General features: G+C 43.3%; 1 protein-coding gene across 5 annotated transcripts in view; it reads left to right on the forward strand.

Annotated features, from left to right (window-relative positions):
* Positions 1 to 423: 423 nt before the first annotated feature.
* ATXN3 (ataxin 3) overlaps positions 424 to 22113 on the forward strand; it is a 98268-nt gene continuing 76578 nt past the window's right edge. For 2 of the 5 annotated variants that reach the window (XR_004540173.1, XM_033952818.1), the window contains exons 1-2: positions 424 to 534; positions 18331 to 18495. Coding sequence is in view for 3 of the 5 variants with exons in the window: in XM_033952818.1 (XP_033808709.1) it covers positions 511 to 534; positions 18331 to 18495 (189 nt within the window). In the remaining 2 variants the exon portion in view is untranslated. Of the gene's footprint in view, positions 535 to 17109; positions 17159 to 18330; positions 18496 to 19079; positions 19201 to 22113 lie in introns of those variants that run through there. The other 3 variants (XM_033952820.1, XM_033952821.1, XM_033952822.1) reach the window with 3 other exon arrangements.

Raw genomic sequence — 22113 nt, forward strand, 5'->3', positions numbered from 1 at the left:
CAGCGGTTTAACCATCCTATCTAACAGCAACCCCTACCATGTGTCTGTTTCGACTGTAAGCCCATCTCAGTAGGGACTGTCTCCTTTGTGACGTACTTCTGTGGTAATGCTCTAGCAATAATGAACGTAGTAGGACAGACTGAACTAGTTTCATAAGGACTGATAACATGACCCGAGCCGGTGCTGTCAGCTGAGGATGACGTCACTCAGCTGGGGCCAGCCAGAAATGCAGGACTGATGCAAAATGCGCCGCCGCCGCCGCGAAACTAAGTCACTTGGCGCGAGTAATACCGTGTGCGGCGCCGTTCTGGTCATCCCGAAACGAGCAGGACCGCTTCAGCCGCAAGCGCGCCTTCCAACGCCCCGAGAACGCAGCCGCCAGCTGAGGTCACGTGCCAACGGGCTTTGCCGGCTGCTGGTGCACGTGATCCGCTCGCGCCCTCCGATTGGGCCCGCTGCGATCACGTGGGCGTGACGCGGGCGGAGGTTGGTGCCTGAAAACATTGGAAGATGGAGGCCGTCTTTCACGAGAGAGTAAGATGCCGGGGTGGGGGGGGAGCTCGGGGCGCGTGAGGGTGGGCTGTTGGCCGACGTGGGCGTGGGAAGTACAGCCGGAGCTTTGGGCTGCGTTTGTTTATCCCGCTGGGATTATTTCACTCATCTTTCGGGGGAGGGGGGGTTTGTTCCGCGGTTCCTTCTCTCATCGCTGACAGGGCAAGTGTGTGTGGGGGGGGAGGGGTCTGAGACCCTTGTGGGCTTAAAAAGATGATTCGGTCTTTGTCTGTTTTGGAGATCAGAGGCGGTCTTCACTGCTACCCCCCTCCAGCCAAGGAAAAAAAACCAAACCGAAACTACGGGGAGGTTTTTCCTTATGACTGAAACTTGGGGAACTCTATTGATAGATCTGAAAGAGTTACCCTGACCTCTCGTGCTTTTCCTTGCTCTTTGCTAAGGGTATTTACTTGGTCGGTTTCATTATACAGTGGTGCTATATATTATAATTATGCCTACCTCAACCCCTCCCCCCTCTCTCATTTGCCTAAAGTTTCCTTTCCTTGATGCCCTGTGGTGGTGATGGTCCGTTTATATGATGTGTGGAAAGGAAGGTTAATGAACAAGTTGTAGGCAGTGTCTCTCTGTTGAACTAAATATAGTTAAGGCATTCTGATTAGGGAATGACACCGGGACAAATGTTTCCCCGTCCCCACGGGAACTCAATTTCCTTGTCCCATCCTGGTGAGTTCTTTTCCTGCAAGCTCTGTCCTCATCTGCGCAAGCCTCAAACCCTTTAAAATGACAAGTGTTCGAGGCTTGTGCGGTTAAGGCAGAACTTGCAGGAATAGGGCGGGGACGGGGACAGCGACAAAACTCGCAGGACAGGGAACTTGAGTTCCTCCGGGGATGGGGAAAATGTATCTCCCTGTCATTCTCTAATTCTGATAAATATGTATTGTCATTGGATCTGAGTTCAGCGTTTGATCTAGTGCAGTGGTTCCCAACCCTGTCCTGGAGGACCACCAACCAGTCAGGTTTTCAGGATATCCCTAATATGCATGAAAGATTTGCATGTAATGAAAGGAGTGCAGATCTGCTCCATGCATATTCCAATAGGGCCATCCTGAAAACCCGATTGACTAGTGGTCCTCCAGGACAAGGTTGGGGACCACTGATCTAGTGGACTACAGTTTTTTATTCAACTTTTTACAAGAGATTGGTTTAATAGGAGTAGTTTGGGACTGTTTAGCATTTCTCTGAGGACGTACTTTTAGAGTAGTCACTGAAGGATCAAGGGTCAGCCCTATCACCAGCTTTATTTAATATTTTCCTGAGCCCTTTGGCAAGATGAATCCAGGAATTAGGAATCAGTACATATATTTATGCAGATGACATCCTACTAGTCTATAGACTATCACCTGCTACATTAGATCTAGGTCCTCTTTTGGCTAGCTTAAATAGAATAGAATGGTTGAGTGATCAAAAATTGGTTCTAAATATGTCTAAGATCATATCATGTTGTATCTCTGGAGATAAAGCAAAAGCTCAACTAGATTTTTCATTAAATAATTGCAGTATAAGACTAGTAGATAGTTTCAGACAGGGCAGGATTAACCAATAGGCTAAGTAGGCAGGTGCCTAGGGCCCGAAATGGTCAGGGGGGCCTGATGAAGGAGAGCATCAACATTGTTTTTTCCAAACGGCGTTGCCTTTGCATGCTCTCTGTTCCCTGATGCCACAACAAGCCAGCAGCGACTACAGAAGTGCTGGGCAAGCCAGCCTCTCCCCTCCCCTCCGACGTCAGAATTGACATCGGGGGGAAGGCTGCTGGCATGTTGTGGCGTCGGGAAACAGGGAGAACTCGGAGGCAACATCAGCGGTGGTTTGGGGGCCTGTTCCCAGACGTCAGCTGTGGCTTGGGGGCCTTTTTCCAGACGACAGCCTGGGTGGTGGCATGGGGAGAAAAAAAGGGGAGACAGAAAGACAGGGAGGCAGAACAGGGAGACAGAAAGAATGAAAGGGGGGCATGGAGACAGAAAGAAAGGGAGCATGGAGACAGAAAGAAAGACAGCAGAGAGAAAGAAAGTAAGAAAGGGGGGCAGGGAGACAGAAATTTTGAGAATTTTTATCTGCTGTCTATATTTTGCACTATGGCCCCCTTTTACGAAACAGTAGTTGATTTTAGCGCAGGAAGCCTATGAACGTAGAGAGCATTCAGCGCGGGGCATTCAGTGCATCTCCCTGCGCTAAAAACTGCTATCGCAGTTTAGTAAAAAGGGAGGTGGTATATTTGTCTATTTTTGTATAGTTGTTACTGAGGTGACAATGCGTATTTTAAAGTCAATCTGCCTTGACCTTTTTGAAAAAAATCCCCAAATATAAATGATAATTAACATTTTCTATGCGTACAGTGTGCTTTGTGTTTTTTTAAATTTTATTGTTGGTAGATCATTTTGACTTGGTCATTTTAAAAGTAGCTCGCAAGCCAAAAAAGTGTGGGCACCCCTGCTTTAGGTTAATTATTGAAATCAATGAGACAGTGCTGGCAGTGGCTGTGTAAACATATGCAGTTACCACCCTGTTCCACTGTTCTGCTTCCCATATGGGGTAACAAAAATCTTGACCCTGATGCAAAAAAAAACTTTATTTAAAGCAGGAGAAGGGACTTGGTAAATGACCAGGGTGCCATGAAATCATTCTAGTATTAGCAAATTGAAGGTACTTGTGGCCAAAAGCTCTTACCAACAGGTCTAACTACTTTGAACAAAGGTATGGCCAATATAATTCAAGAAACTTTCAATGTGTCCTGACAAGCTAAAGCCAGCTTAACCTTTTACCAAGTTAGCCTAGGAACTTTAAGTTCTCTATGAGACTTTGATGAATTGGTGGAGGTTTGGAATAGAGATCTCTCACACCTAGGGAACAGATTATGGGGAATGGATTGCGACTTCTTATGAAACATCTAAAGGTCTTGACACATTCTGTTACCTTACAAGAAATGCAATATAAGTTTCTCCTTCAGCTCTATGTGTCAAGATTTATGCATGCAGAGTATCCTAAATGTCACTATATGCCTGCTGGTTTGATACATATCTTTTGGTTATGTGAGAGAATACAAACATTCTGGTCCTTTTTTTGCATTTTACTTACAGACTATATTGAGTAAACAGACCTCTTGAGAGCAGATATACTGTTATTTTCTAATGTAAGGACATTAGGTCTGTCTAGGGGGGAATGCATTGCTGCACAAAGCTTCACTAATATGAGAGACAATCTGACACCCCTTCTTCCACCTTATGGAGAAATGATATGTTTACATTGTTGAAGATGGAATATTTGGATGTAGCGAGGGTCACCTCAACTATGGAAACATTATAAAGAAATGTGGTCATATATATGGGAAGATTTGTCACATAGACCATGTAGTATTCATGATGCTGGAGCTCTTAGGGGTTGGGAAGGGTAGGGGGGAGGTGGGTTGTTCAGTTTAACTGCTCTTAGTTGTTATATTACTTAAGCTTCCATGAAGAATTAACGTGGATAGCTTTATATTGTCTGTTGTATTGAAGGTAGATATTTGTCAAAGTCTGTATTCTGTCATGTTGTGTATCAACAGAAAATCAATAAATATCTTCTAATATAATAAAACGGTAAGCCGCGCATGCGCAGTTCCCAGGCGTGGGTCCGTTTTCCGTGAGCTGCAGCTAGGAAGTGGCATGCGCGGCTTACGGTCTGGCCTCGTGGCCAGAGTGCGTATGCGGAGGACAGATCGTGAAAGCACAGCCGGCGACTCCCCCCCTCACTCACTGCCAAAACCAACACCTCCTCCTTCTCGCCGGCTCACCCGCTTTTAAATGCTGTCTTCACCTGGCTTTGCTGTCTTCTGTCCACTGCGGCCCGCCCTCTCTGACTACTTCCTGTTTCCGCTAGGGTTGGCCGCAGTGGATAGAAGACGCCGAAGCCAGGGGCTGTAGCCGCCAATCTCCGTTCCTCCGGGGGGGGGGAGGGGGGGTCTGGGAGGAGAGGGATCGCGGCCACTCAGTGCCCCCATCGAGGACCCCAGCAACTTTCCGCTGCCCGGGACACGACTCATTTGCTGCCTCCCCTCTTCCCTTACCGCGGGCCCGACTGGCGATTTAAGCAGCGTGTCAGCAGTCTTCACACGCTGCTTCGGGCCCTTCTACTGCCCTGATTTGCTCCGGATGTGCCAGAGTAAATCAGGGCAGCAGAAGGACCCGAAGCAGCGTGTGAAGAGTGCTGACACGCTGCTTAAATCGCCAGTCGGGCCCGCGGTAAGGGAAGGGAAGGGGGGGCAACAAAGGACTCGGGCCCGCGTTTGTAGTCGCGACTGTGGGAAGGGAAAGAGGGTAGAGGAAACGCTAATGCAGGCACAGGGAACTGGTGTGGGGGGAGGGAAATGGAAAGGGGAGGGAATGCAGCTTTGCACAGACAGACAGAGGGAGGAAGGGACACAGAAAGACAAAAAGAAAGACACAGGGACAGGTGTACAGCGAACTGGTGTGGGGGGAGGGAATGCTGCTTTGGACAGACAGACAGAGGGAGGAAGGGACACAGAAAGACAAGAAGAAAGACACAGGGACAGGTGCACAGGGAACTGGTGTGGGGGGAGGGAAATGGAGGGGGAGGGAATGCTGCTTCGGAAAGACAGACAGAGGGAGGAAGGGACACAGAAAGACAAGAAGAAAGACACAGGGACAGGTGCACAGGGAACTGGTGTGGGGGGAGGAAATGCTGCTTTGGACAGACAGACAGAGGGAGGAAGGGAAACAAAGACAAGAAGAAAGACACAGGGGCAGGTGCGGGACAGCGGGAGTCGCGTCAAGAGGGGTGCGGGATGCCGCAGAGGGAACTTTTCCAATGGGTGCAACTGGGCGGCTGTCGGGAGCCTCTGATCAGGGAGGGGAGAAAAAGGAAGGGACGCCTACTGCTGGACAGGGGGAGAAGGAAAGAAGTGCTGATGGACAGGGGGGGGTGAAGAAAAAGGAACGGAGGCCTAATGTTGGACAGGGGGAGAAGGAAGGTGCTGCTGGACAGGGGGGAGGTAAAACAAAGGGAGAAGGACTGCTGCTGCATAAGGAGAACTGTGAAGGAGTGGTGGTCGACACAGGGGAGGTAAAAGGAAGGGAGAATGGACAGGGGGAGCAGGCAAGGGGTGGTGATGAACAGCCAAAGAAAAAGAAAGAAAGCGGCTAAGGAGAGAGAGAGAAAGAAATAAAGAGAGACACACACACATGTATTCTAGCACCCGTTAATGTAACGGGCTATAAGACTAGTTATATATATATATATATATATATATATATAAATTTTTTTTTAACCCATTATCTTTACAAGAGGTCTATTAGTGGTCTACTGTTATTTGGGTTGGTGGCTTTATATCGAAATGCCATAGAATTATTCTGTACATCTGCATAACATAAATTCAGAGTTACGTTCTTTTAAGAATTTTGAATTGTTTTAGATAACTGTAGTAACTTATTGGAACATAGGTCTTTGAAACAATATTGGAATGGTGCAAAATACAAGGAGTTGGTTTTATTTTAAATTTGAGACAAACACTTATGTAGCAGACTGCAGAATTTCTCTTCTAGTAGCCTTCCATTGGGAGAAATGCGTATATACACAATGATATAACATTAAGGGCTCCTTTTACTAAGCTGCGATAGCATTTTTAGCACGCGCTAAACCCGCACTACGCGGCTAGAACTAACGCCAGCTCAATGCTGACAGCGTCTAGCGCACACAGTGATTTAGTGTGCGCTAAAACCACTATCGCAGCTTAGTAAAAGGAGCCCTAAATGTTTTACTGAAATATATAGTATATATGTATATTTATTTAATTAAAAAAATATTCTGCTTTATCAACATTTATTTATTTATTTATTTTGAAATTTCTTTATTGAATTTTTCATAAACAAACCAAACACCAACAATATATCCTGATCAAAATACAGCTGAAATAAAGTCCACCATGTGGTTCCTTCATGGAGTCTTAAAGACATCTCAACCAACCAAAGAATTCCCCCCTGTAAACACCCCCCCAACCCATCCCCTCTTCCCAGCACTCCAGTGTCAGAAGCTCTGGGGGACAGACTGTCCCACACAGGAGCCCATATCCCTTTGAATTTCCGCTATTGACCCACATCACCCTTTTTTACATCCAGATATTCAAACTTTAACAAAGTAAACAGTTCATTGTGGCACATTGTAATAGTAGGCACCTCAGCCTGCCTTCACAATAGGAGGATACATTTCCAAGCCAATAAAGAAGCCTTTTGCAATAACAAGTTGCCCCCTCCCCCCCCCCAGACAAGCCCAAAGCAGTGACCTGTGAGAAAAGCAAAATGTCTGCACGCTGTGGAATCCTCCTATGCATAACAGTCTGTAAATAGAATGCTGCAAAAGACCAAAATGTCTGCAAATGCTCACAGTCCCAAAACATGGAGCAAGCTCGCTGGGGCAGATTGACACTTAGGACATTGAGCATGAGCAGCATACCCCGAGACATACGCCCGGTAATGTGACCCATAGACATAAAAGAAATTTATACTGCTGTTCCTGCAGAACAATGGAGCGAGTCAAACAAACTAGATGCTTCATCAGAAGACACAAGCCATCACCAGTGATCTGCGTGGAAGGAAGAAGATCCTGATTCCATACTACTGCCAAGCTATCATAATCCCACGAAGCACTAAAGCTGTCCAAACTGACTTCATGAAAAGACAAACTAATACTTGTAGGTCTGAAAAAGATAAAGTCAAAGTCTCACACACCACATCCGTCATGTCTTCATTCACCATTGTAGCATTTAAGGACTGCAAATAGTGGGACACCTGGCTATAACAGAGCCAGTCTATTGCCTGAAGACAACCAGTGGCTTGTAGGTCCTGGAAGGAAAGAGGGGTACCGCTCTCTGACACTACATCCCTCACGTAACAAAGACCAGCAGCACTCCATCTCTGCAGGCAAAGTTTAGTAGCATCCGGAACCAAATCTTGATTACCCCACAAGGGCAATAAGATCGTGGACGTAAAAGGCAAATGCATGTTTGCACAACCATTGCCAACATTGGCGCATAGATTTCAATAGAGAATGTTTTAAGGGTGGGAAAGATCCGGTGTGGCCGCTTAGCATGAAGGTAATAAAGCAGGTGAGTTGGCGCCATCAACTGTTGCTCAAGGGTCACAGGCATATAATATTGAGTATTCTTGATCCAATCTATCAAGTGGCATACTAAGCAGGCAATATTGTATCTCCTCAAGTTCGGTAGTGCCAATCTACCCTTCCCCACAGGCAAGAACAGTTAAGTAAGTGTCAACCGCGGTTTCTTGTTATTCTAGAGAAATTTGCACAAAATGGTGTGATATATACCAAAATCCTTGTTCGTAATATACATGGGAAAAGTCTGCTTAACATAGACCCACTTGGGGAGCAATACCATTTTGAATAATGCAATCCGGCCCCGCAAAGACAAAGAAAAGCGAGCCCAAAGGGCCAGAATATCCTGTGTCTTTCCCAACAAGTTTTCAGTATAGACTTTTAATAAATCCCTGGTGATATAAATCCCCAAGTATTTTAGTTTATGTGCCACTTTTCATAATGGGAAGGGGGTTACCCAATCTTCATAAGTATAACCCCCAAGAGCCATGGCCTCTGATTTGTCAAGATTCAGTTCCAGGCCAGACACCCTTCCATGCCTCCCAATCAACTGTAGGGCCCTCTGGAGGGACTGGCTAGGCTGGGTCAACAATAATAATAATCAGTTTATATACCGCAAGGCTGTAAAGTTCTATGCGATTTACAATAGTTAAAAACGCCTCCATTGACAAGGCGTTAGATTTTTGGCTTACCGCAGGGGTTAGCGTGTGATTAAATGTCCGACGCGCTAATCTCGCTAGCGCACCTTGATAAAAGGAGCCCTAAAATGATCAAAATAGTGCAAAATAAAATTTTTACAAATTAGCTGCCTAAATACTTCGAAAACAGATATGTTTTTAGATGTCTCCTAAATTCTCCATAAGTGTCAGCAAGCAAAAGCAGTTGTTCTAAATCCTTACCCCATAACGCTGCTTGATATGAAAAAAGATTTTGATGATGTTTTTTAAGTTTATATCCTCTAACAGGCGGAAAAACAAAATTCAGATGTGAGTTTCTCTTATGTCTGTTGGTTGCAAAAGAGAAAAGCTAAATTATATATTTGGGAGCTAAACCAAACAAAGCCTTAAAACAGAAGCAACCAAACTTAAACTTCACCTTCACCTCCATTGGTAGCCAATGCAGTACTCGATAGGAGGGTGTTATGTGATCATATTTCTTCAACCTAAAAATCAGCCTGACCGCCGCATTTTGTACTATTCACAATCATTGCATATTCTTCTGGGAAATTGCCAAATAGGCAATATTGCAGTAATCAAGCTGGCTTAGTATAAGAGACTGTAACCAAAACTCTAAATGATGACGCATCAAAATACGCCCTAATAGACCGAAGCTTCCAAAGAGTAAAGAAACCCTTTCTGACCAAAGAGTCCATCTAGTTTTTCATAGTCAAGCCTTGGTCCAGTATTATTCCCAAAACCTTAATGGTAGATAGAATAGGATAGCTAAATTTATTTATACGCAATGATGTTTTAGTATCAAACGGGCACGGTGAAGCTACAAAAACTTTGTTTTTTCTGAGTTAAGCTTCAGTCTAAATTCAGTCATCCATTGCTCCATTAGACCTAATACTTCTGTTGCTTTAGGAATAACTTCAGAAAGAGAAATAACAAATGGAATAATGATTGTAAAATCATCTGCATAACTAAACAGCTTTATCCCCAGCTGGGACAATGGCACACCTAATGATGACATATAAATGTTAAAGAGAAATGGGGACAATGGTGAATCTTGCGGAACGCCAGATGAATTATTCCAAATACCTGAAGGTTTATTATTGAAACGAACTTGATAGGTACGAGACATAAGAAAGCCCCCAAACCATTCTAACACCTCTCCTCTAATACCAATAGCATTCAAACATTGCAGAATTTCCCATGGTCCACTAAATCAAATGCAGAACTCATATCATATTGCATGATCAAGGCATTAAGACCTGTATTAAGCAAAGAACGTAAATTGTCCAAAATAGCCGCAATTACTGTCTTGGTACTAAATAAAGGTCTAAAACCAGATTGAGATGTATGCAAGAGAAAAAAATTGATCAAGATATTCCATTAGTTGAAGATGGACCAATCCTTCCATAATTTTTATAAAAAATGGAATGGATGCTACTGGTCTATAATTAGTGATTAATGCTAATGATTCTTTGGGGTTTTTTGGGATTGGAGTTATTATAATATGATCATTATTAGTGAGGAATTTTCCATTCTTTAAATTGTCAGTCAGATAATTCAACAAATTCAGTTTAAAATCTAATGGAACTGCTTTCATAATTTCCGGGGGACAAGAGTCCAGAACACAATATGATTTAGCATATATGTTATATAATTTAATAGAATTATTCCATTCTAAATCATGAAAGGAGCGCCAAATCATATCTGCTATTTAGTGGAGCTCGGACAAAGGAAGACTGTGAAAAATTGCAAAGGGACTTGGACAAATTGGGAGAATGGGCAGAGAGATGGCAGATGAAGTTCAATGTTGAGAAATGTAAAGTATTGCATGTGGGAATCAGAAACCCCAGGCACAGCTATACAATGGGAGGGATGTTATTGAATGAGAGTACCCAAGAAAGGGACTTGGGGGTAATGGTGGACATGACAATGAAGCCGACGGCACAGTGCGCAGCGGCCGCCAAGAGAGCGAATAAAATGCTGGGGATAATCAAGAAGGGTATTACAACAAGAACGAAAGAAGTTATCCTGCCGCTGTACCGGGCAATGGTGCGTCCGCATCTTGAGTACTGCGTCCAGTATTGGTCACCATACCTTAAGAAGGATATGGTGTTACTCGAGAGAGTTCAGAGGAGAGCGACACGACTGATTAAGGGGATGGAAAACCTTTCATACGCTGAGAGATTGGAGAAACTGGGTCTCTTTTCCCTGGAGAAGAGAAGACTTAGAGGGGATATGATAGAGACTTACAAGATCATGAAGGGCATAGAGAGAGTAGAGAGGGACAGATTCTTCAAACTTTCAGAACATAAAAAAACAAGAGGGCATTCGGAAAAGTTGAAAGGGGACAGATTCAAAACAAATGCTAGGAAGTTCTTCTTTACCCAACGTGTGGTGGACACCTGGAATGCGCTTCCAGAGGACGTTATAGGGCAGCGAACGGTACTGGGGTTTAAGAAAGGATTGGACAATTTCCTGCTGGAAAAGGGGATAGAGGGGTATAGATAAAAGATTACTGCACAGGTCCTGGACCTGATGGGCCGCCGCGTGAGCGGACTGCTGGGCGCGATGGACCTTAGGTCTGACCCAGCGGAGGCATTTCTTATGTTCTTATGTTCTTATGCTTGTATTACATTTCCTTGCATATTAGGCATTTGATATTCATGAGTATCATTTATCGAGCAATTATTTCTTAGATTTTTAATTTTTAAATCAAAATGCTGAGTTAAATCATTTGCTAAAGGTAACATAATATTATGTATAGACTGAGTGTGGCGTGTAGTATCGAATAAATTTGTAACCAGATTGAACAGTTCTTTTGTATTGATACCCATTGAATCCATATTAGATGAATCAATTTTAGATGAATAAAATGCTTTACGTTTTTCTTTTATCAATTGTTTGTAAATTTTTATGTTGGATCTCCAATTATTCCGATCTAATAATTTTCCATTTTTTTGCCAGATCCTTTCCAATCTTCTTATTAATTTTTAGAAGTTCATTAGCAAACCATTTATATATATATATATATATATATATATATATATATATATAAATGTTTACTTTTTCATTTAAGGGCAATGTTATCTAAAATAGATGTACTTGTTTCCATCCAGTGATCCCAAAAATCAACCCCCTCACCAACCTCCGTTAACAATAGCATTCATATACCTCTAAACAAAAACATTTTCAATAAAATCTTGAAACAGTTAACATCGCAAAGCCCTCACAGTTGCTCGGGTAATTGGTTCCATACTGTGGTCCATACACATAGAATATAGATTTCCTATATTCTTCATGGTGAATTACACGAACAGATGTGACAACTAGGGCATTACTGTTTAAGGAATGTAAGTTCCATGTTGATTGATAAATACAAAAGGAGTTAAGCAAAACTGGAGATCTGCCAGCCAAAGTTTTAAAAACAAGTAGCAATGATTTATAACAAATACAATATTCAGTTGGCAACCAGTGCAGTTCTTTAAGAACAAGAGTGATGTGTTCAAATCTAGAAGTTCCAGTAATTAACCTTGCCGCAGAGTTCTGAGCAGGTTGTAGAAATCTCGCGTATTTCTTAGGAACACCCATTATCAAGGAATTATAATAAGTCAAAATGTGGAAAAATCCGACTTCGAATAACTAAATGAAAATTAGAATTGGTTAACACCAATTTCAAAGGTCGCAAAAGCCTCAGCTTAAAGGTGATTATTATACAGCCAACTACCGATCTTAAGCAAAATTCAAGAAATCTAATGTTTCAACATGACTTGGCAGAATCTTAAATACAAATTGAATATCATCAGATATATAACTGAGTAAGCAAAACATGAGTTGAGTTAGTATATCATAGATTAAAGTATTTTCACTAAAGCAAACTTCTGCTTAGAGCAGGGGTGTCAAAGTCGAAAGGGTACTTTCATTGTATGCTAATAGATCTCATGCATATTCATTGGGGAAATCCTGAAAACCCGACTGGATTGTGGCCCTCGAGGAGGGACTTTGACACCCCTGGCTTAGAGAATGAAACGGGGACCCTTTCCCTGGGCTAGCCGTGGCTAACCCGCAAGAATGGGGGGAAAAATTGGCCCTTTGCCACAGGTACATGAACAAGGCTTTTCACTACCCCGTGGAGTGGTAAATGACCTTGTCCCCACAATGGATCTGCCACTAGTCGCCTCCCTTTCCTCCCCTCCCAGTCTGCAGCCCCCTCCCTCCCTATCATGGGTCCAGCAGCCTTCCCTCCCTTGCTCTGCTCCTGATCACGAGTCAAAACTGGCAAAAAAAGAAACAAAATACTAAACCAATTCCAGGAGCTAATATACTAATTGCTTGTGTTAGAATGATTAATGCAAAAAAACTATAAATCCACAAGTCTAATTATCCCAAAAAAATTTAAAAAAAACCCAACAAAAAAGCTCAAATAAAATGTACTAAATACTGTGAGCATACTAAAAATGTTAATTAAATTTATAAAGTGCTCAGTCACCAACCAAACAGTGTCAGATAAAATGCTAGCAATGGTTGTAAAGAGGGACCATCATAGCACTCCGAGAGTCCCTCTTACTGTCCTCCGTGAGACAAATAAGCAATAAATTACTTGTATACTTGTGGTTATCGTTACCTATCTGATTTTAATGATGTCACTTATGGGGGCAGAAACTTGGCAATGATGTTAAATAATAATCACTAAAATCCAATTCAAGTGCCATGTGTTCACTGTACTACTGGCCTCCCTTCGACTCGAGTTTCGCCCGAAGCGTCGTCAGGAAGGGGGCATAATGCGGCCAAAGAGTTCGCTGAAACTCGGTGGGGGGAACAACAGCTGTTATAGTTTTTTTGTAAAAAAAGAAACAAACCTGTGACTGCCTTGGGTCGACCCCTTTGCCTCTCCCTGGGTGGGCTTACCGGTGTGCATCCTTCAGTTCGCAGGGGTGGAGGTGCAGTCAGCCATAGGGTCTGACTAGCAGCCAGAAAATCAGCATTGCAGAAGCATTCCAAGCATGAGGCAGCGATTCTCTGATCCAGCTACTTTAAGAGATGAGGCAGGCTAGCACAGTTCCACAAACAGGTCAAAGTGAGTAGAGGCTGTCACAGGTGAATCGGAGGTCTGAAAAGTGGGGTTTCCAAGGTTTCTGCATGTGCCCCTGTGTTCCCCCACCTGAAAAATCCTAAAATCGCAGGTTTTTTTTACTTTGGTAAGTGTGAAAAAAAATCTAAGTTTTCACATGAATTTCATGGCGGTGACCATCTTGGATTTTTAGTGATCTTTTTTTCAAAAGCGCCTTGCTTCTCCAAAACAGTACTTTTTGCCACAAAACTTATTAGGATGGAGTTCTTGGTCTCCCCAGATGTGAATTCTTGCTAGAATTGTACAAATTTAGCACCTCCAGAGTGTTCTTGCACCACTTGCCACGTGATTCGCCCGGGAGAGATGGCAGCATTCAGCTTAGCATCTCCCCTGTTGAAGTAGGTGACCAAATGCTCGATTAACCTGGTGGGATGGCTTTCTTTATTTTTAGGGCTTGACACGGCTACTAATTCAGTGAGCCTGGCTGCGGACCCTCTGTAGCCTAAGAAATGCAAAGTTAAGTCAGCAAAGGGTGACTCAATGCCCTAGGAGCCAGATGCTTTCTCTGAATTTATGAAACATTTGTGGAATGAGTTTCAAAGCTGGTGGTCTTTCCCTGCGCATTCCTACTGCACCTCAGATTTGTCCACTAGTAGCATAGCTTCTATGGATATGTCCTCTTAGTCAGTCGTGTTTTCTGTACTACCTGATCCTGATCTGGGGAATCCTGATGATGATCAGCTTGCTGACCCCTTATTTACAGGCACAGCACTTCCTTTGATGGGATATCAGCGACTATGTGCTAGGGTTTTGAAACCTAGGAGATGATCCCACAGTGGTTTATTTAAGTCTGCGGCTTTGCTGGATCTTATTTTAGAGTCTTTGCGGGAGTTGAATTTAGTCACTCAGCCAGCTCCATCCACTGTTCTTCCTGGATTTGTTATGTGCACTTGCAGTATTCCACATTTTCCCTGGCACCTTGATATGAGCAATCTGATTTCAGAGCAATTTGATTCTCAACTATCTTAAGAGCACCTCTTAAGATAGCGAGGGCCATGTCTCGCTTGTATCCTCTGGCACAGGAATGCCAACTAGTGCTGCCCGATTCAGGGAAAAAGTTTTCAATTCGATGCAGCTTACTGAATTGATTTTTCAATTTGATTCGCTTTTTCTGCCCAATCAGGCATTTGGTTTTCAAACATCCTGGCGGGTTTATTTTGTATAAACAAGAGAACAAATTAACATCAAGTTAAATTCAATAACCAGACCTCAAATACCCAAGACACTACTCAAATCATCTTTTGTGTCCTTCTGGGGTAGTGGAGTTCATCATTGGTCTTGGTTAAAGTGATATGTGTTCTAAATTGATTTTGATTTATTATTCAAATCATGTTGGTCCAAGGCTCTGGTTTCTGTTAACTCGCTCACCAGAGTCACCTGCCCATTTGACGTTTTCTTCTTTCTCCTTGCTCACCATCCATCTTCCATCTCTGTACCTTTCCTTCCACTGCCATATCCAACATTTCTTTCCCACTGTCTACCATCTCTTTCCCCCTGCCTTCTACCCTGGATCAAACCTTTTCTCCTCCATACAGCATCTTTCTCTTCCTCCCTTCATTATCATGTGCAATATTTCTTTCTCTCTCCCCATGCATCATCTCTCCCTGCCCTCTACCCTATGTCCAACATTTCTCCCTCTCTCTTCTCCATGCATGTACCCCTCCCCTCTACTGTATACAGGATTTGTCCCTCTGACCCCTTTTTAATTCTTTTTTGCATCTCTCCCTTCCTCTCCTCCCCCATGCCCAACAATTCTTCCTCTCTCCCTCCATGTGCAGCAGCTTTCCCTCCCTCCCTCCCAGCCCCCTGTGCTGCAGCTTTCAGTGTCTCCCAACCCCCATGTGACACTTTCCAACTGAACCCCCCACCCTCATCATGAGATCTGACAAACCTCCTAAAGCAGCAGCGACAGTGATGACTGGCGGGCAGAGACAGTGATCTGAAAAGGCTATTCGTAGTCTGCTTTCTAGGGCTTCCCTCCATTGTGTCATCAGTGACACTACAGAGGGAAGCCCCCAGTGGGGCAGGCAATATGTAGCCTGCTCAGAGCTCTGCATATGCCCGCCAGTCATCATCGCTGCTGCTGCTGCTTTAGGAGGCCCTGGACGTATGTAATGCTTCACCGAGGAGGGGTGGAGGGTGGGAAGGAGGGTTGATCACTGAATCAGCGAGTCTGATTCGTGGGGGAAAACAAATCAATTCTAATCAATAATTGGCAAATCAGGCAGCACAAGTGGATTCTTTGGTTGCGCAGGTGACTAAGCGCACCTTTCTACCCAGTGAAGGTGGTGTGGTGCTTAAAGATATGCAGGACCACCATGTGGATGTGGTCCTCCAGAGACTTTTTGATGTAGCTGCTTTAAGCCTGTTTCTCTCGACTGTGCATGCTGGAGAGTGAGGCTTTGTATCCTCATCCTCAATTTCTTTTGGCTGGGTCAGATAATGTTGCTGACGCATTGTTTGACCTTCTACGGGTTTTGACAAAGGTGTCAGCATACTCCATTTCCACCCATAGGATGCTCTGGATCAGGCAATGGGCTAGTGATTCCACTTCCAAGGCTACTTTGGCTTGACTTCCCTTTAAGGGGCAGTTATTGTTTGGCAAGGGCCTCGACGACCTCATGAATTCTGTCGTAGACCGTCGCCTAAGACCTGCCTGTCAGCAGTTCCAGGTCTTCTAGAGGTTCTGGTTACTCTTAATTTTTGTGGCTCCAGGCGATCCCGACCATATGTGAGTGTTATGTCACAGAGATTTTCCCAGACTATAATATATCTTAAATAGAAGACTATATTTAGATAGATTTTATCCTTAAAAAAGCATTTTATTAAAAAATACAATTTAAATTAAAAAAAATCAAGATCATTGATTTTTATCCACCCTACTAGATGTACACAGTGCTGAACCAAGCATATAGAATCATAGAAACATGATGGCAGATAAAGGCCAAATAGCCCATCTAGTCTGCCCATCTGCAGTAACCATTATCTCTTTCTCTCTCCGAGAGATCCCACGTGCCTATCCCAGGCCCTTTTGAATTCAGACACAGTCTCTGTCTCCACCACCTCTTCTGGAAGACTGTTCCATGCATCTACCACCCTTTCTGTAAAATAAGAGACAATCCTTAATTGGTAGAGTTTACAGTCTATTCAAGACAGAGTACCTGAATAAACCATTCTGAGCTCTCCTGGGAGAATGGTATAGAGAAAATTGAATAAATAAATAAATAATCAGGATGAATAAGAGATTAAGGAGATAATTTATTATGGGAAATACTAAAACAGCATTAGTACTAACAGGTGAATAACGTGTTAAAATTTAAAAGTAGCCTCAATAAGGTAAGCTTTTAGCCTGGTTTTGAAGAGGGCCAGCGACTTGACATGATGTACCAACTGAACAAGTCATTGAAAACCTATCTGTTCGATAAGCTTATAAACTGATTGTATAGTTATATTTGTTTGAAATATGTATATTTATTCACTGATTGTACAGTTCTCTTGATGTGAACCGCCCAGAACATTTTGGTTGGGCGGTATACAAGAATAAAATTATTATTATTATTCCAGGCATGTGGTTCAGCAAGAAGGAGCGGATGAGTTACTTAGCCAATAAACAAAGTTCCCAAGAAGAGGTTTAGGGATAAAAGATACTGAGGAGCTACAGGATGAATGCACTTCTAGTTCAGTAAGAGAATTTTGAACTGCATGGAGAAACAAGTAGGGAGCCAAACAAATTACAGTACTTGAGACAGGGGGCCTGTTTTACAAAGCCGCACAGCAACAGCCCCGAAGCCATTTACGGCTTTGTAAAACAGGCCCAGGGTTTATGTGAGGGGAGTGGCACTGATTTTAGAATAAATTGAAGTGGAGAGAACTGGTTCAGTGGGAGACCTGTAAGGAATAATGACGAGCAAGTGGATAAGGGTTTTGGTAGTGAAGAGACAAATTTGGTGAGATTATAAAGAAAGAAACAGGTTTTAGCAATCTGCTGGATATGGTGCAGAGAAAATGAGAGAAGAGTCAAAGAAGATCCCAAGTTTATGAGCTGAGGAGACAAGGAGGATGGTTGTGCCATGTACAAAGAGAATGGGGGAAGAGGAGACATGGATTTAATAGGAAAGATTAAAAGCTTGGTCTTGGCAATGATGGTGGAACATTCTGGCTGAGATTTTGATCCAGGTTCTTGGTGAAATTCCATGTGTAGAGTGGTAGATCGAGGAGTAATTACTGTAAAGATGGGAGGAGATCAGAGCACTGAGGTAAGAAGTATAGAAAGAAGAGAAAAGGTATGCCAACTGATAGCAGGTTAAGAGTGGAGAAGGATATAGCTTAAATATGGTTAATCAAAATACAGTATGCAGCACGTGAACTATCTCCAATGCAGTGTAGAATTATTTAGCCTACTTTCTGAAAGAAAGTAAAGCTTATGAGATTGAGGGATTGTTTTATGATTTGTGGTGTGATGCTGAGAACAGGGGATTGCAAGCTAGTTCAAAGCCCAGTAGCATGCTCTGTGAACTTAGATAAGTTACTTTATCTCTCATTACTTCGGGTACTTTTCTGGATTATAAGGGAATTTTGTACCTGAAAAGATGTAAACTGCATTGCATTAAAATTGGAAAAATAAGCTAGAAATAAATTTATTTCATTTTCAGGACGTATCAGGGGAATGTGAAGAACTTTACAGGAATGGGATTTTTTAATGGACTCTGATATGTGCATCTCCGAAAATAGGGTCCTTTAGCTCTGGGTGAAACTTTTTGTTTGAAAAACAATTGGAGATGATAACTGAGATATGCTTGAATTAGAGTTAGCATTAAAATGGCCCATGATATTTCTCTTCATTTCAAATGTTAGCAAGAAGGCTCTCTGTGTGCTCAGCATTGCCTGAATAATCTACTGCAAGGAGAATATTTTAGTCCAGTGGAATTATCTTCTATTGCACATCAGCTGGATGAAGAAGAGAGGATGAGAATGGCAGAAGGGGGGCTCACAAGTGATGAGTACAGAACATTCCTAGAGGTAAGATATATTTTTTGTTGGATTTCGTATTTTAGGAGGTTCTGTAAATTTCAGGAAGAGAATTTTGTCCTCAGGATCACATAAGGGGAAGTGATTTTGCTAGAAGTGGTAGAGAGGCGAGAGGAAGTGACCCCATAGAGGTGTAATGTAATAGTCTTCCCCTCAAAGAGTCAGTGGAGGAGCTACACACAGAACAATCAGATAGCATCCTTCACATTCCCCTCTTGAGGAAACCGCCCCTCCCTGCTGAAGCAACTGTCACTTTTATCTTCCCCTACCCAAGACTAATTCAGGCATCCATTGATCTCTCACCAATTTCAGCCTCCCTCTGAAGCCACCTGGTTGAGCCACAGCAGCTTTTTAACCAGTATGTAAAAGAAGCAGGTAACAACACCTTCTCCATAAATGGAGACAGAAGAATACCAGTGGTTCGACCTGGGTTAATAGCAAAGTCTTTTACTGCTGGGCTCAATTTATTTTTTAACCAGATCTTCTGGAGTTCAACCAACCCAGGCAGTGTCAGTGTCATGATTGCCACATGTTTTTCTTGCTTTCTCTTGCATAGAGCATCAGAGAACATGCAGTTACAGAACTATGCATATGAAGAGGAGCTGCTGCTATGATTGTTCAACTGGGCCATTGCATCACTCTCTTGCAACAATGTCTGCTGCATATTAGAGAATTGCACAGGAACAAGGCTGACGGGTATCTCACGGAATCCCGCAAATTCCCCCCCCTCCCCCCACTGAGTCGTGGGGATCCTGTGGTGATGGAAGCACTTCTTGCAGAGCTTCCTTGGCGTGTACCTGTCTTCTGGTGGTGGTCTCCTTCTTCCAGGCAGCCGCACATGTTTCTTCATAAAGCCACAGGCAGCGGTTATAACATGCTGCCCGCAGATGACCAAGCAACCTTCCCTCTGACATTTGAAGTAGTCCCTTAGAATCTGACTTTTTTAATATTCAGCAGACAAACTAATGGGTTTTCTCATTTTGTGTCTCTTGGGAAAATACTTGGGGCTCCTTTTACAAAGATGCGCTAGCGTTTTTAGCGTACGCATCGGATTAGCGCGTGCTATAGCGCACGCTAGCTGAAAAACTACTGCCAACTTAAAAGGAGGTGGTAGCGGCTGGCGCGTGGGGTGATTTAGTGCGTGCTATTCCACGCATTAAGGCCCTAAGGCACCTTTGTAAAAGGAGCCCTTAGTATAGTTGGCTTATGGCTTTAACATAAAGTATAGTTGGCCTGTGGCTTTAACATAACATAAATCTTTATTTATATACCGCACATATGCCTTAACTTACTAATAGTAACATAGTAGATGACGGCAGATAAAGACCCAAATGATCCATCCAGTCTGCCCAACCTGATTCAATTTAAATTTTAAATTTTTTCTTCTTAGCTATTTCTGGGCAAGAATCCAAAGCTCTACCCGGTACTGTGCTTGGGTTCCAACTGCAGAAATCTCCGTTAAAACCTACTCCAGTCCATCTACACCCTCCCAGCCACTGAAGCCCTCCCCAGCCCATTCTCCACCAAACGGCCATATACAGATACAGACCGTGCAAGTCTGCCCAGTAACTGGCCTAGTTCAATATTTAATCTTATTTTCTGATTCTAGATCCTCTGTGTTCATCCCACGCTTCTTTGAACTCAGTCACAGTTTTACTCTCCACCACCTCTCTCAGGAGCGCATTCCAGGCATCCACTACCCTCTCCGTAAAGTAGAATTTCCTAACATTGCCTTTGAATCTACCACCCCTCAAACTCAAATTATGTCCTCTGGTTTTACCATTTTCCTTTCTCTGAAAAAGATTTTGTTCTACGTTAATACCCTTCAAGTATTTGAACGTCTGAATCATATCTCCTCTGTCTCTCCTTTCCTCTAGGGTATACATATTCAGGGCTTCCAGTCTCTCCTCATACGTCTTCTGGCGCAAGCCTCTTATCATTTTCGTCGCCCTCCTCTGGACCGCCTCAAGTCTTCTTACGTCCTTCGCCAGATACGGTCTCCAAAACTGAACACAATACTCCAAGTGGGGCCTTACCAATGACCTGTACAGGGGCATCAACACCTTCTTCCTTCTACTGACTACGCCTCTCTTTATACAGCCCAGCATCCTTCTGGCAGCAGCCACTGCCTTATCACACTGTTTATTCACCTTTAGATCTTCGGACACTATCACCCCAAGGTCCCTCTCCCCATCCGTGCATATCAGCTTCTCTCCTCCCAGCATATACGGTTCCTTCCTATTATTAATCCCCAAATGCATTACTCTGCATTTCTTTGCATTGAATTTTAGTTGCCAGGCATTAGACCGTTCCTCTAACTTTTGCAGATCCTTTTTCATATTTTCCACTCCATCTTCGGTGTCTACTCTGTTACAAATCTTGGTATCATCTGCAAAAAGGCACACTTTTCCTTCTAACCCTTCAGCAATGTCACTCACAAACATATTGAACAGGATTGGCCCCAGCACCGATCCCTGAGGGACTCCACTAGTCACCTTTCCTTCCTTCGAGCGACTTCCATTAACCACCACACTCTGGCGTTTGTCCGACAGCCAGTTTCTGACCCAGTTCACCATTTTGGGTCCTTCAAAGTTTGTTCAACAGCCTCCTATGAGGAACTGTATCAAAGGCTTTGCTGAAATCCAAGTAAATTACATCTAGCATATGTCCTCGATCCAGCTCTCTGGTCACCCAATCAAAAAATTCAATCAGGTTCGTTTGGCACGATTTACCTTTTGTAAAGCCATGTTGCCTCGGATCCTGTAACCCATTAGATTCAAGGAAGTACACTATCCTTTCTTTCAGCAAAACTTCCATTATTTTTCCAACAACTAAAGTGAGGCTCACCGGCCTGTAGTTTCCTGCTTCATCCCTGTGACCACTTTTATGAATAGGGACCACATCCGCTCTCCTCCAATCCCCAGGAATCACTCCCGTCTCCAGAGATTTGTTGAACAAGTCTTTAATAGGACTTGCCAGAACCTCTCTGAGCTCCCTTAGTATCCTGGGATGGATCCCGTCTGGTCCCATCGCTTTGTCCACCTTCAGTTTTTCAAGTTGCTCATAAACACCCTCCTCCGTGAACGGCGCAGAATCTACTCCATTTTCTCATGTAACTTTGCTAGACAATCTCGGTCCTTCTCCAGGATTTTCTTCTGTGAACACAGAACAGAAGTATTTGTTTAGCACATTCACTTTCTCCTCATCACTTTCCACATATTGGTTCCCAGCATCTTATAGCCTAGCAATTCTATTTTTCATCTTCCTCCTTTCACTAATATATCTGGAACAATTTTTGTCTCCCTTTTTTTCTTCCGCCTGTGCTTTTGCCAGACGTATCTCTCTCTTGGCTTCTTTTAGTTTCACCCTGTAGTCCTTTCTGCTCTCCTCTTCTTGGGTTTTTTTATATTTCACGAACACCAATTCTTTCTCCTTTATTTTCTCAGCCACTAGGTTGGAGAACCATATCGGCTTCCTTTTTCTCTTGTTTTTATTGATTTTCTTCACATAAAGGTCCGTAGCCATTTTTATCGCTCCTTTCAGCTTAGACCACTGTCTTTCCATTTCTCTTATGTCCTCCCATCCTAACAGCTCTTTCTTCAGGTACTC

Source organism: Geotrypetes seraphini, chromosome 7 (genome assembly GCF_902459505.1).
Source record: "Geotrypetes seraphini chromosome 7, aGeoSer1.1, whole genome shotgun sequence".
NCBI classification, from domain to species: domain Eukaryota; kingdom Metazoa; phylum Chordata; class Amphibia; order Gymnophiona; family Dermophiidae; genus Geotrypetes; species Geotrypetes seraphini.